Raw genomic sequence first — 15,340 nt, 5'->3', positions numbered from 1 at the left:
GTTTTTGAACAGTGACATCATACTTTGGTTTGAAGGCCCCGGCTGATTGGTCACCTCAGAGAGGGTGTGTCGCCGCTGGTTAAACCGAGCTGTTTGATAGGCCGAGAGCAGGTGGGCCGGATCATCTTCAGTATCGGGCTCCTCCGTCTCAATGCCCTCATCAATCGACATCTCCATCATGTTGCTAGGCGACGAGGTGGAGGACTTGCGTAGGACAGTGGGTGGAGGCAGGGGATCCAGCAGGCAGCCGTTCACCTAGAAAGGGGGGAGAAAAGAGGTGAGACAGAAAGAGAGAACGATAACTATACATTAAAAACTGAAAAATAGGCAACCAGGAGACACTGTTGGTCAAACTAGGCGTCACACAAGAAAATACACACAAAGACGACTCCCATACTGAGAATGAGAGCTCTTTTAGTTACTCTTCTTCTGTTTTCCTTCTCTTCAACATAGTTTATCATAGTGTGTGTGTGTGTGTGTGTGTGTCAGTTACAGCATGCAGGCCTGTGTGTGTTGGCGTGGAGGGTGGGGATAAAGGAATGTAGGGACAGGAAGTGAGCTTAGACTGAAAATGCTATGTGACTGACACAAACACACGCAACCACACACACACAGACAAAGATAATCTGCATGAGTGGCGGCAGTAACCGGAAAGCCTGGTGTTGGTCTAGAAAGAGCAACTTTGCCCAATTCCCCATCTGCCTTCTGAAGTGTGCTGGGATAGGAATGCTGTTATTCAACCGACAGACACACAGAGACACACACTGCACACAGAGACACACACTGCACACACCGCACAGAGACACACTGCACAGAGAAACAAACTGAAGACAAGAGGGGAAAACAACATTGAGAAATAGACGATGAAAAGGCATTGGGGGAAAGTGAACTTAAATGAGGACGAAGAGAGAGAAGAAGCGGCTGAATGCAGAAGGAAAAGGAAAGCCAAAAACTAAAAAAGAAAAAGTGCTGTTGGCTGATGGGTAGGGGGTCACGGCGGCTGACGAGATTGTTGGAGCAGTGCAGCAGCTTCCTGTCCATGTGTGTTCACTCAGCTTCACATTAGATCACATCATCATCATCATCATCATCATCATCACATAAGCCAGCTCTTTTCACGCAGAGAACGCACACTGAGAGGGGAGAGGGGGTGGGATGGAGAAGAAATCTTGAGGAATGATACTGCATCTATGTGTGGTGTGTGTGTGTGTGTGTGTGTGTGTGTGTGTGTGTGTGTGTGTGTGTGTGTGTGTGTGTGTGTGTGTGTGTAAGGCTATCTACTCAGACCAATGGTGTCTGTGGTTTGTAATAGTCAGCTTAACAACAGGCCTTTAGAAAAAGGTCGCTGGTTGGCATTGGAAAAGATAAACAGAGAAAGAGCGAGAGCATTGTGTGTGTGTGTGTGTGTGTGTGTGTGCGCGTGTGTGTGTGTGTGTCTAGAAGCCATGCAGGACAGGCAGCTGTCCTGTATGATGTGTGTGCTGGCTGAGTTCTTACATAACTGAACAAGTCAGCTGCACTCTGGCAGGTTGACGGAGAAAACCAACGCTCGAAACCTCAAAGGGGTCTGACACATACACATCTGATTCACAGTGAGATGGTATGACTCTCAAAGCAAATGACTTATCAGGATTATGTTTCAGGACATACTTGTGCAAGCCGATAATGACAGTAACAACTACAACTTCCATAACTCAGAAGCCAAATGTGACAGACAGAGGACAAACACACACAAAAAAAAAGACACTGAATCCGTAGGCTGTTTTTACTGGTAGTTAAACCTACTTTGGGCGTGTTGACGTCCTCTACCATGAAATTCTGCTCCAGGGAACATGCAGTCGGGGGGAAGGTGAAAGCATCTGAAGAGGCTTGGGGCACAGCAGGGGAGCGCAGAAGACGGACACCCTGTGAGAGCAAACCCACCTGGGCTGAACCACTGCTCGACTGCAGAGAGGGAGAAAACACAGACTTTGACATTACATCAAAACATCCTCTCCAATTCATTGCAACATCCTTAATAGAAACGCAATTACGAATTGGACTTTGTAATCCGAGCCAGACAAAAAAGCCAGATCGTAGATGGTGAGGGGAAATGAAAGAGAATTTGTCCCTAAGGAGGGACAGTGGGCAAAGAAAGGAACATGATGAATAATGTAACCGAGGGAGACGCATTAAGATCAAGGCTGGGCGGAAAAGACTGAGAAAAAGCAGGTGAAGACAGCCGGATAAATACATGAATGGATCGTGTCCCTCCGTTTGTTTGTGGATGCAGGTGTGAATAATGTAGCTTTGATCAGTGAGGCGTGGATGGTAACCTCTGTACACATTATTCAGGACTCCCTTGTTGCTGTGACGCCCCGTGGCTACCTTGACGACCGTCTGTTCGGCGATGGTGCTGGGCCGGCGCTGGCGGGCATCGAGCCGCTGTTCGACGGGGAAGCTGCAGCGATGGGCCTTCAGACGCTCCACCAGCAGATAGTAGATAGCAGCAAAGTGGTTGTAGCTTTTGTTCTGCAGAGACTGGAGGATGAAAGACAACTTTAATGGTGGCGTCTGTAATTGAAGATATAATTGAAGCACACCTTCTGTTAAAAGACTTAATTTTGACAGCTCTTAAGATAGATGAGATAATTATTTTTTCTTTTGAGTGTAACAATTGGTTATTGAAGCAGTATGAGCATACTTTAGATAAGTGGATACATGTAATTGTTACTTTAAAATCGGGGCTTAACAAAAAATGCACATATAATAATTTTTGATATTTTGCTGATCATGTTAAAATGTCATAGTATATTATGATATAATAAGTAACACATTAAAGTATGATACAAAAAAAAAAGGATAGTATTATATTTAAACATCAACATAAAGTGGAAAAACGTTATAGTATTGTAGGGCAGAAAATCTGTCAAAGAATAATATTTTTAGTAGGGCCGGGACTCGATTAAAAAAATTAATCTAATTAATTAGAGGCTTTGTAATTAATTAATCGAAATTAATCGCATTTTTAATCGCATATACATATTTGACCTAAGAACAGTGAGAAGCAATTTTTTTTCACATGGATTTTAGTATACCATTAGGCGCATTCACACCGCAGTACTTTTCCCACAAAGGTTCATGAGAATTTAGTTCATGAGAACTCTTTGAACCTGGGGGTGGATTAGGCAAATTAAGCCGCTGACGTCACTTCTTCTTCTTCTGCTTTGGGTTTACTGGCAGGCCGCAAACCACTTCACGGCGTATACTGCCGCCCAAAGTCCCCGGCCGGAAGTCCCCGGAGTTGGGGACTGGCTTCAGTAGAAGCTGCTGGGAGTCCCAGCAGCTTCTACTGAAGCCTTCCGAGTAAATCGCCAGAACGCCGACACCTCCTCATCTCCACCGCTCCCATGTTTTATTTTGTGTTGCCATAAGTTAGTCTCTCTGCGTTTCTGCGCTGGGCTAATGTTAATAATGCTAATGCAAGGATAATAAAATGGCGGCTTCACAAAACTTTTTGGGAGTTTTACGGGGGGGGGTTTGCAATCCGCCCAGCCAATCAGAAATATAGCTCTTTTCTCACAAGAGAGCCGTACGAAAGTCCCTGCTCTCTAGCAGCTCTCTGCTCTCTAGCAGGGACTTTCGTGGGGGTAAAAAGGTTCTCATGAACTAATTTTAGTACCGGCTCTTTTTGGTGTGAACGCGATAAAGAGGCTAACGTCCACGCTAGCTTCCACGCTAGCTGCTATATGTTTTGCATTGAGGTGATACTTGAGGCTTGATGTGCTGCGGTGATATGCGAATTCCTTTTTGCATAATTTGCACACAACCGTGCTCTTATCGACGCTTCCATCCGTCCGTTTTTTAAAACAACATTTCCCACTGTTGTTCACTGTGGTTTGTTGTTGTCTGAAGTCATGAACGTTAGTTGGTGCTCCAGTATAATCGGTACGCCTGAAACTCATCCAGTGAGAAACGTTCCGCGGTGCAAAAATAAGTGCGATTAAAATGCGTTAATTTTTTTAACGCGTTAATTTTTGTGTAATTAATTAATCTTAATTAACGCGTTAAAGTCCCGGCCCTAATTTTTAGTAGTATCAAATTGTCGTAAAATGTGTGATTCAAATATGAAATACTTAAACTATAATTTAAATGTAATTAAAACGTCACGGTTAAATGTGTAGCAGGTCATAAAAGTCTTTGCATATTATAAAGTTAATAATTTAAATAAAAGTCAAAGGAGTAAAGTAGTATCGTATTTTGTGTCATTAAAATGCCCAAAAAGCTGTAGTATAGTGAAGAAATGTCATAATATTGTGTTAAAGATAAGATGGTACTTTATTGATCCCAATTTGGGAAATTGTTTTTGTTGAAATAAACAAGAAAAGAAAGAAAATAAAATAGAAAATATACATGTTGAATTTGACAAGATATTATATATACAAATATATATGTGACCTACTCTATCGAAATCAGTCGCATTGACCCGAAGACACATTTTGAGTTGTATACTCTGTTGGAAAGAGGAGATTCCTAGCTTTCTAATGATATTAGGATTGTTGTTCTACTCCAAATATTAAGCGAAATATGTCACATTATATAATGACTGTCACAGAGTCATCATTTTTCAAAGTTTCCTCTTCTCTGGAATCCATCGATCTGATTGATTATTAGCGGAGCAAATGATCAAAGTAGTACGGAGGGAAAATATTTTCGTTTGGATTACTGGTCTGGGGGAAGCTCGCGAGTGTGTGTGTATGTATGTGTGTGTGTGTGTGTTTGTGTATGTTTGCGTTTGTGCGTATTGTGTTTGTTTCCCGGGGAAACACTCACGAGAAACACCGGCTGTTCTTATGCCTGCTGTGACGTTAAGTTACTCCATTCTCCGCTTGTAATTATGCCGTTAAGGCCCTGTCACACTGTCCCGAAATTGACACCCGATGGACACACGATAAAGGAAATGTTCAAATTCGGCTGTGATCGTAGCAACATCGGGCCATTCGTGAGGGCATCTTAAGCCATCGTATGACCGCCGGTGGAGTTTCTCAGGCTCCGCAGCAACTTCGTGAGCGGCAACTTCGTAAGGCATCGTGAGGGCATCTTGTCAAATCGTGTCATCTTCGTGTTATCATCGGTGCATTCACCCTCACTCTGATCGGGGCGAATGCCCGATGGCACCGATGATAACAAGATGCCCTCACGATGGCCTTACGAAGGGCACAATTGACACACAAATTCAACACGAAAATGAACCTTCGCAAGGTCCTTCGGCAATTTTTTGGCATGCCAAAGATTTTGCCACCGCTCACGAAGTTGCTGCCGGAGCCTGAGAAACTCCACCGGCTGTCATACGAAGGCTTAAGATGCCCTCACGAATGGCCCGATGTTGCTACGATCACAGCCGAATTTGAACATTTCCTTTATCGTGTGTCCATCGGGTTGTTTTATTGCACAACAAAATCATGTAAATATATTATGTAAATAACCCAATTTATGTTCTGTGAAACTAAAAAGGATATAATATATTATTTTGAAGGACAGTTGACAGGAAGTTGTTGTTGTTATGGAAACAACATTACGGAGAAAACGTAATATTGTCTACATATAACGACGGATAAAGTAAAGAACAAAGTCTGAAGATATCAGTACAGTATCATAGTACTGTAACATAATTGTTTTTGGTACTTTCATTGCAGTTGTATGTCTTAAATGTAATGTAAATGTTGCCTTCGTGTGTGGTTCGGGGCCATCTTCGTGCGAAATTCACAATTCCATATTCGTGTGTCCATCGGGTGTCAATTTTGGGACAGTGTGACAGGGCCTTTACCAGCTTCAAAGTTGTATTTATCATCCCTTCACTGGCTTCCGGTAACTGCTAGAATCCACTTCAAGACAATGGTACTTGCGTACCATGCTGCGAATGGATCTGGCCCTTCCTACATCCAGGACATGGTTAAACCGTACACCCCAGCACGTGCACTACGCTCTGCATCAGCCAAACGGCTCGCTGCACCCGCACTGCGAGGGGGACCCAAGTTCCCATCAGCAAAAACACGTGGGTTTGCTATCCTGGCTCCAAAATGGTGGAATGAGCTCCCCATTGAAATCAGGACAGCAGATAGCTTACACACCTTCCGGGGGAGACTGAAAACTCATCTCTTTCGACTCCACTTCGAGCGATAGAATTACTAACAAAGCACTTATATACTAATAAAGGGCTGGCTTATCTAAAGCCAGTTGAGTAGCACTTGAAATGTTTTAGCTCTATGAAACCTGATGTACTTATATGATTCTGTTTTCTTCAAGTTTGTATCTTGTTGGTCGAACGCACTTATTGTAAGTCACTTTGGATAAAAGCGTCAGCTAAATGCAATGTAATGTAATGTAATGAATTTGCCGAAACAAGTTTAATATTCTGAAAGCCAAGACTTTGTTGATTTGAAATCAGATGAAAACAAACTGTAACGTACCCTACCGTGTTATCTATGATTACTATACCCTTACATTCATAATTTCTGCGGAGGGAGGGGAAGCGGCGCTGAGGAAGAGCAGAGTGGCGAGGAAGAGCAGAGTGGCGAGGACGAGCAGAGTGGCGAGGACGAGCAGAGTGGCGAGTGAGAGGTGCCTGTCATCTTCCCTTTACAAGCTTCAAAAATGTATTTATCGTGTGATTTTGGAAATAAAAGTTTTATATTCTGAAAGCCAAGACTTTGTTTATTTAAAATCAAGCAAAACACCCAAACCCCGAAAACTATTTTTTTACGCAAATCCACGTTTATTTTTAAATGAGCCGTTGCGACTTCCGACTGATTTCGATAGAGCTGGTCACATATATACATAAATATATGACATGGAATATTAATATAAAATATTGAACAGATTATATATGTATATTAATGAGATGTACATCATAGAAAGATAATAAAGAGGATCCACTCGAACTGTTATCTACGTCACAGTTTGACCTTTAAACCTGACCTGTTCACACCCCTGTTGAATAAATAATGGCGGCAAAGTCCTCACCTCTACAGTCTTGTGTTGGTCGATGCCGAGGCTGTGCATCAGCCTGAGGACCTGCTCGCTGTACTCCCCCACCCCCGCCTCGGCCTCATCAGACAGAGGCTGCTGGTACAGGACGGGCCTCTGCACCGGGGCGTACAGAGCCATCCACTTGTGCTCCTTGATCTGAGCCACAGACAGGCGCTTCGATGGGTCGAGAACCAACATCCTGCGGATCAGGTGCTCACAGTCTGAGGGGAGAGGGAGAGAACAATCATAGAGGTGGTTTATGTTGGATAGGACTGAGAACTTTATGTATAAGCTATGATAATGCAAATTAAGTCATAAAGGGTCATGTCCTTATCATTTATCAGCTGAATTGTGTGCTTGGTTTTCCTGCAATCACTTCTGAGCAGCGTGTCTGCACTCTTTTCTTCCTTCCTCCCCTCCTAATGAGAGCTCCTCACCTCTAGTTAGAGGCTAGATGAGTTTGACGTCAGACACAGCTGGGTTCTTAACAGGATTACAGTTCCCCTGGCTGTGCCGCTTTGGCCTGCCTGCACCCCCACTGTGTGCACTGCATTCCTGCCCACCACACGCATCTTTACTTTATACCTTGCTGCTGCAGTGCTAAAGACTAACCACTGTGTCCTTTCCAAATGAGCCCTGCAGATGGTCATTATTTCTTTGATCTTCAATACTTTATTTATCAAGGAGGTTATGTTCTCCACTCAATTTGTTTGTCTAGCACAAAAGGGTGTTGAATGGGCCAAGTTAGATCTGGATTAGATCCAAATCACAGGGCAAATACATGCATTATGGTTCACATCTCTCAGCCCTGACATCACAAGCATTCATGGAAGGGACTGGGCCATAATTGCTGCAGCTGGCCGTGCTACGCTAACAACAGCAACAGTGCTCACATAGCTAACAGCGTTAAACTGGGGTGGAATGGGAGTGGGGTCTTACGCTTCTGCAACAACGCGGTGGTTCAACAGCATTTTCAGAGTGAGCCTATGTTTGAACGCAGTGCAGAGTGAAGTGAAAAATCGAGCCAGTGGATATAAACAACCAGTAAACAAAGGAACAAGTCTATGATTACACACACACTATATCTTCTCTACACAGCAAATGTTCTGAATGTCGTTTACAGAACTTCTAACATGCGATATGTTGTTTGGTCTTTCATGTGCCTTTGCAGTTCAACATCAAATCAATGCTGCTGCTCTGCTCAAGTGACTAAAGTTGTTCTCTTTTGGAAGAACATTTTAAAATATATTTACTTGGACACTTTAGAGGCACTGAAAATAAGCGACACTCGTCATCATTCAACTTTCAGAGTTTACAAAGAGTTGAAGTAAATGTTTACACATTGTAGCAACATTCTTCCTTCATTCTCCTGCTCTACAAATGTCCACAGATATCCGGTCTTCTGTCACAGAGTTAGGAGACAGAGCAGTTCATAAGCCCATGTCCAGGCTGCCAACAGTAACTCCCAGCTTCACATTCTTCCCAGTTGCCGTGCTGATCTACTGATGTCTGCTTGAATCACATTTTTCCTACCTCGTGCCTGGTGGTTCAGCCAAATAAATGTTTTCCCCGTTATACATAACCAGTCTGCCCTTCCTCGCACTTTTACCGCATTCTTATCCCTGGCGAGTTGCTAACGTTACAACATGCTTCATATACAGTTCACTGCAATACACTTTCGTTGCTACAGCCATGTTTATAGCAACAGTTGAAGCTAAGCACATTCTTTACAGCTACGTACCACCAGGGAAGGCTGGACTATGTAAAAGGGCCAGCACTTCGTAACCGTCTAGTTGTCTGATTGATTGACACACTGTTCATAGCCAGTACATTACACCACAATGACTAAACCACAGAACCATCCCTGTTAACACTTGCAATGTCCCAGTGGTGTAGAGTTGCAAAAAGTCCCCCAATGAAGGAGTACAGGAATATGTTGCAAGACTTTGAAGGGCTCTGTGGTTGAGTTTATCTTATCTATTTAATTGATCAGACCAATAAAAAAAAAAACAGACTATAAACCAATATGTAAAATGTTACCATGATGCATTCATGTGAGCATGAGCATAACCCATAATACAGACATTTCTAAATAAAATGCAATCAAAAGATTTCAAACATCACTTGATTTGACTTAAACTTAAAACATTTAATGTCAGTGCAGTAACTTTTACTTCCACAATGAACAGAAAAACAAACAAAATGCCACAGGCAGCTACGGCCAACATTTAATTGAATAGAGATGTTTGAGCACATCAACCATGGACTTACAAACTTTGTGATGGCCTTTTTGATAACGTGACTCCAGGCTACTCCATGTAACTGTGTTCCTGAGAAAAGCTATAAAGTATGTTGTTATTTATTATTATGTAGTACTATTTACCAGATCTGTCTGTGTAATATAAATGATCAGGGGTGACATCAGACAACATTATGTTGTTATTAAGTGAGTTGGGAGTAGACAACAACATCCACAGTGCTGAGATTTCGTTGTGAGTGTTCAGTGTGCGGTACTAGGCTGTGCTGTGTACCACAGTGTTGGCCTGTGAGAGGAGCAACAGGAGATGAGATGGACTGTCTCTGGAGGAAGAAATAAGCACACTCTGTTCTCCTTTTTCAGAGAATAGGGGCTGGGTTGGGGGTGGGTAGGTGGGTTTGAGTGTCAGTCTGGCCATGCAGCTGAGATTATACTCCTACATTCCCCTTTAAATCCTAATTGTTTCAAGGTCCTGAACAAATCTGTTCGACTCTCTCACCACACCCCCTGTGGAGAAAGTGCTCGAGACTTGCAGATGGGTCCCAGAGAAAAAATATGGGCCACAGACAGAGGAAGATGCTTCACAGATAGCGAGCGTGAGTCAGACAAACAAACAGACAGACAGGCAGAGTCTCCTCAGAGAGACAGACAGGCGACCTGCTGGAAGGCTTCACTGGCTCTTCCCCAGGTTACATAAACAGCTCCAGCTCTAGAGTTAATCTGCTGCCAGCTAGCTAGCACAGCCGCTAACAGCAGGGCTGCTTTGTGACAGTTAGCCAACCTGACTCACTCTGCAGCCTGCATGCACACTGACGCACGTATACATATTACAGGGGACAATGACAGAGTGTATTGTACCGTATCCCCTTCAAATGAGCGTGATGCTCTCTCATTAATGAAATGACCCCCTGAGTGGTTGCAGAGACCAATCACCAGTATGGTGACTCAAATAGGAAGGTGGAATCCATCCTTCTGACTGGAAGTGTCTCTTACAGGAATGTCAAGCCTTTTTTACCTTAGCTTGAATTATGCATCTCACAAATGTACAGTAACGCAAGGGGATAAGTCTCATCTTATTATGTGTTCAACATCCCAGGGGGGCTTTTTTACCTTCAGTCATGAAGTAGGGGATGCGAAACCTTCCTTCTAGGACTCTCTGTCGAAGTACAGGCAGAGTGGGCCCATCGAAGGGCAGCGCACCACACACCAGCACATACAGCACCACCCCCATGCTCTGTGAACATGGAAAGATGCACAAACAGAGAACAAGGTCAGGTCAGAAGCTAAATCAATCAGAGGGGGCCTGGATGTAAATAAGGTTTTAAGATTATTATTTCTTCACACACACAGAAACACATACATTTGGTAAATGATTGCTATTTACAACAAGGTTGCCAACTGTGGCAGTGGAATCAATCCCATATCACAGAAACCAAAGCGTCTGACTTAATTATCAATTCTTTGTTTTCATTGTTACATATTTATATCAAACACTTTACCAAGTATAGCATTATCTTATTTCATATGTAAGTAAATAATAACTTGCAAACAAGGAAGGAGGTTGATACTATTGGCAGGTAAGTTCAAAGTATGTTTAATTGTTTTTAGTGAAACATTCGGGTTTTTAGTAAAAAAAAGAAGAGGTACATTTTATCTACTTATGCAATCACTTAACTGACCCAGATGTCCAGCTGTGGACCCTCATACTGTTGGCCCTCAAAGACCTCTGGAGCAGCATAAGGCGGGCTGCCGCACCATGTGGCCAGAGGCTCCCCGGGCTGGAAGAAGTTCCCAAATCCAAAATCTACAAAGCAAAAGACAGCAGTGGGGTAGTTGGGTTGTGAGGACAACTACACATTCATTTCAAACATTTAAGTGGAGTAACAGTTCAATCCCTTGAATAACCCCTGTGCAGTACAAAAGGCATCCTGTAATGACTTATGAATGTAAAAAGGGAAGAGGTCAGGGTCCAATCTATCTGCTAGTAGTGATGTGTGGAAAACGTCAAACAGTTCAAGGAAGAAATCCAGATCAAAGGCAGGTTATGTCTCATGACTCAGAGTTTATAGAATAAGTGTCTCCTTGGGGTCAGAAGGTTTCGCATAACGTAATATGTTATCCACATATTTGTACGTTGAGGTCTTTGTATGAGGTAATCTCCCCAGGAGACTGGAATGAGGTCATCAATGCTTGCTCTGATTGGTTTTCTTAAGAGTCACTTAAAACTCAGATTGGATTCTTCAGAAGAACAAGAAAGTCGAACTTACACTTGCATAAAGTTACGTATGCCTTTCATTAAAATGAGAGCTGCAGTCATATCTGCTGAATGCAACAGAGCCAACTTACGTGCCTGCAAATACTGAACCCCCCCACCCAAGTTCGTATCATTCTTCCTCCCTCCCCTCCCCCTCTCTCAAACTTTATAAGAATTGCTACTAGTGTTTACTTCTGTTGCTAAGATTAAACAATTAGTGCATCCACAGAAATGTCCTTAATCACTATTTGGAAATTCATTCATCTTTGTAAATGGAATCTTTTCAATGTGTGAAATTTGAGAGTTTATAGGATTAATTTATGAATCCAGAAAAGTGAATCAACAGATACAGAATTATTCTCCCTTAGTTTTCTCATGATCATTGTGACCCTTTGATGTTGCCATGGAATCTGAGAGCTACAGGATCAGACAATCAGGGTCACTTACCCCTCCACCCCCACCCTTTTTCCATAATTCGAAACAGTTATATAAACAGAAAAAAATGCATCACACACACACACACACACACACACACACACACACACCACACACACACACACACACACACACACACACACACACACACAACACACACACAACACACACACACACACACACACACACACACACACACACACACACACACACACTACACACACACACACTACACACACACACACACACACACACACACACACACACACACACACACACACCACACACACACACACACCACACACACACACACACACACACAAATGTGAAACTAAATCCTCTTCCTTTGTCCTCTTCTGCATCATGATGATTAACGAGGAACAATCGACACACTGAGCCAGCAGCCAGACAATCTCACAGTAAGTGAAGCTTCCTTATCAGCAGATAAGGTAGATGGTTTATTTTATTGATTGTGTAGTGAATAATATCATAGAAAAAGATTGAAAACAACATTTTTAAGAGCACAAGTTGTCGATTTCCAAAAACCTGTCCGTCAAAGAAAACCAATCCAGACAAAAACACAAAGACATGCTCAATTTAACATTTCTGAAGTACACAGCAGTAATGCTAAATGATAGTGCAGTATAATATCTAGTCATGCATGAATTCTCTTTGGTGTGAGAGAGGCATTGATTCGACTTTAGAGAGTGTCGAAGTCCCTCCCCTTCCGGTGGACCTCCATGGGACCTTATTTCGAAAAAATTATGTATAGAGAGGCGAAGTCCCTCCCCTTATAAGACCCTTGTATGTGTGTACAGTTCTCAACATGCCCAGACGTGTAGTGATTATAACCTATTTTAATACTTTTCGCCTCATTCTGAAAGAAAGAGGTGAAATGTGCCAACGTGACGGCCGTCTTGGTGTGTGGTGCGAGACGGGAGATGTAGGTCATTGAGCGGTTCACACAAAAAAAAGTGTTACTTCACAGTTTTACGACACATTTGAATTGTTTTGACTTGCAAAATTATCTTTTAAATTGACAAACATCATATGTGTAATTCGTGGCACAATTCAAACGGGATCGAAAGATAATCTTTCTCTCTCCATTGACTTCAATGCATAACTTTTCCAAAATAAGGTCCCATGGAGGTCCCCCGGAAAGGGAGGGACTTCGCCACTCTATAGGAATATAGGTTGCGGTCGGATAATCCAAAAAATCAGCTCCTAACGTCTACCCATAGGTCTAAGGTCTAACCCTATCGTCTATTCCTTGACCTCTGAGTGAAACGTCACGGGGTTAAGGGATAGTGGATAGGAGAATTCAAAAGGACTTAGGAGAAGAGACTGCGGTACTTTAGAGAATCCGACTGCAGTGGACGTCATGAATGTGCGTCTGCTGCTGTGGGGAAACTATGGAAACTACAGTTTTCTATACAGCGGACTACAACATGGATGTTCAATAAGAACCACGGACTACTGTAAACTCATCTAGAGACTCTGCACCGTGCTCTGATGCTGTTGCTTTATGCTTTATGAACGTGGACAACAGAGAAACATATTCTTCATGACCAAAGTTGGAATTGAAATAAAAAAGGAAAGTGAAACTTATGCTCGTCACCCTCTCCCTCCGGTCCACATTAATACAAATGATCCCAATATGATTGTATGAACTATGAAAAGATCTTAAAATCAATACAAATGTATTTATTATAAACGTTAGTCCTTAACATCTATCACTGTGTATATCACCATTCAAACATCTTTTAAAAGTTGAACAAACCCCACAGCTCAGTATGAAACGAAATGTTGACTTTATTTGATCATTTCAGTAAAAACTAACGTTCATATTTCTCTTTTTGATTATAATACTGATGAACGTTCAGAACAAAGCACTTTGGCAACTTACCACATACGTTTTAAAATGCTTAATAAGCACCGTAACTTTCATGATATAATTTCTCCGTCATAATCGGTTGTTTCCGTGAACGGCCGACTGTTGTGTGACGGCAAATGCTGCGGCTGCAAGGCATTGTGGGGCAGCATTTTCTCCTCTCCTTTCGTCAAGGGAGGTCCAGTGGTTCCTAAGCTAAAGGAGGTTACAAAGGAAGTTTGAAACCTCCTTTCCTATCATCTAGAGCAGGGGGATCAAACTAAATTTCATCACGGGCCACATTCGCATTATGGTTGCACTCAAAGGGCCGGTTGTAACTTTAAGACTATATAAAACTACATATATAAATATTTAATATATATAAAATAATGTATTATATTACATCATTGCCTCTGCATTGGATTATTCTTGGATAGGGTAATCACTTCATAATTAACTCGGTCTGAAAGCAGACGTCTAGGGCAAATAATTGCAAGTCTGTTCAGTGAAAATTAAAAATGATTTAAAAAGAAAAGCAACAACAAAAAAAAGTAACATTTTGAAAAAAAGCAACATTTTGAAAAAAAAGTCAATTCTGAGAAAAAAAGGCATATTTAGAAGAAAAAACGTCAAATCTGAGAAAAAGTCAAATGAGAGATGCATTGTGGGATATGTAGTTTATGGGCAACGTGCTTCTGTAAATCGCCATGTAACAAACATATTATATTCTTTGCAAGCTCTTGTGGGTAGGGCTGCTCAATTAATCATTTTAGTCGCAATTACGATTTTACTTGCAACGCTTATGAAAACAACATAATCGAAATAAAACTATCATTTAAAAAAAATAATTCAGTTGAATTATACTTAAAGTTCAGGGTAATCAACTGTTAAAAACATACGGTTCAATTTTTTAATTAATTTTTTCAATAAATGGATGTTTTCAAAGTAAATGGATAATCGTTTTTAATAATCGTGATATCAATTATTGACCCAAAATAATCGAGATTATGATTTTTGCCATAATCGAGCAGCCCTACTTGTGGGGCCACATAAAATGAAGTCACGGGCCGGATTTGGCCCCCGGGCCTTGAGTTTGACACGCCTGATCTAGAGAATTCGAACGGCACTTATCATGGCTGCCACTGAGGGACTTCTGGGTCATTTCACTCCGTTAGGAAGGTTCCTAAGCTAAATGGACTATTCGACTTCAGCCATAGAGTGCCACAGTCCTAAAACCCGGAAGTAAGTTAGCATTTTACCACTTCCGGTTCCTTCGACAAAAACCAATGCAATTTCTCCATAGGATTTTGGAAAATAGCTCAAAATAAGGTCTGTGGTTGACACAAATTGAAGAGACAGATCACGTTTTGTTCAGCTGGGTAACATCCACATGTCTACCCTACTTTTATAATTTTCAAATCATAAATCTAATCAATAGATTTATGATTCGAAAATTATAAAAGTAGGGTAGACATGTGGATATTATCCGGCTGAACAAAGCTTGGTTTTCGTCAAA

General features: G+C 41.9%; 1 protein-coding gene across 4 annotated transcripts in view; it reads right to left on the bottom strand.

The window, feature by feature from the left end:
- The window catches only part of sik2b (salt-inducible kinase 2b), a 49,738-nt gene that overhangs the window by 7,297 nt on the left and 27,101 nt on the right, over nt 1–15,340 (bottom strand). For 2 of the 4 annotated variants that reach the window (XM_034225453.1, XM_034225455.1), the window contains exons 5-10: nt 10,945–11,069; nt 10,376–10,499; nt 7,003–7,229; nt 2,368–2,520; nt 1,786–1,968; nt 24–255 (exon numbers count right to left, since the gene is read on the bottom strand). In XM_034225453.1, coding sequence (XP_034081344.1) covers nt 24–255; nt 1,786–1,968; nt 2,368–2,520; nt 7,003–7,229; nt 10,376–10,499; nt 10,945–11,069 — 1,044 coding nt within the window. The remainder of the gene's footprint in view (nt 1–23; nt 256–1,785; nt 1,969–2,367; nt 2,521–7,002; nt 7,230–10,375; nt 10,500–10,944; nt 11,070–15,340) is intronic. The other 2 variants (XM_034225454.1, XM_034225456.1) reach the window with 1 other exon arrangement.

Source organism: Gymnodraco acuticeps, unplaced genomic scaffold (assembly GCF_902827175.1).
Source record: "Gymnodraco acuticeps unplaced genomic scaffold, fGymAcu1.1, whole genome shotgun sequence".
NCBI classification, from domain to species: domain Eukaryota; kingdom Metazoa; phylum Chordata; class Actinopteri; order Perciformes; family Bathydraconidae; genus Gymnodraco; species Gymnodraco acuticeps.
Note: the sequence above shows the minus strand (reverse complement) of the source record. Positions and strands in the feature narration are given on the sequence as shown.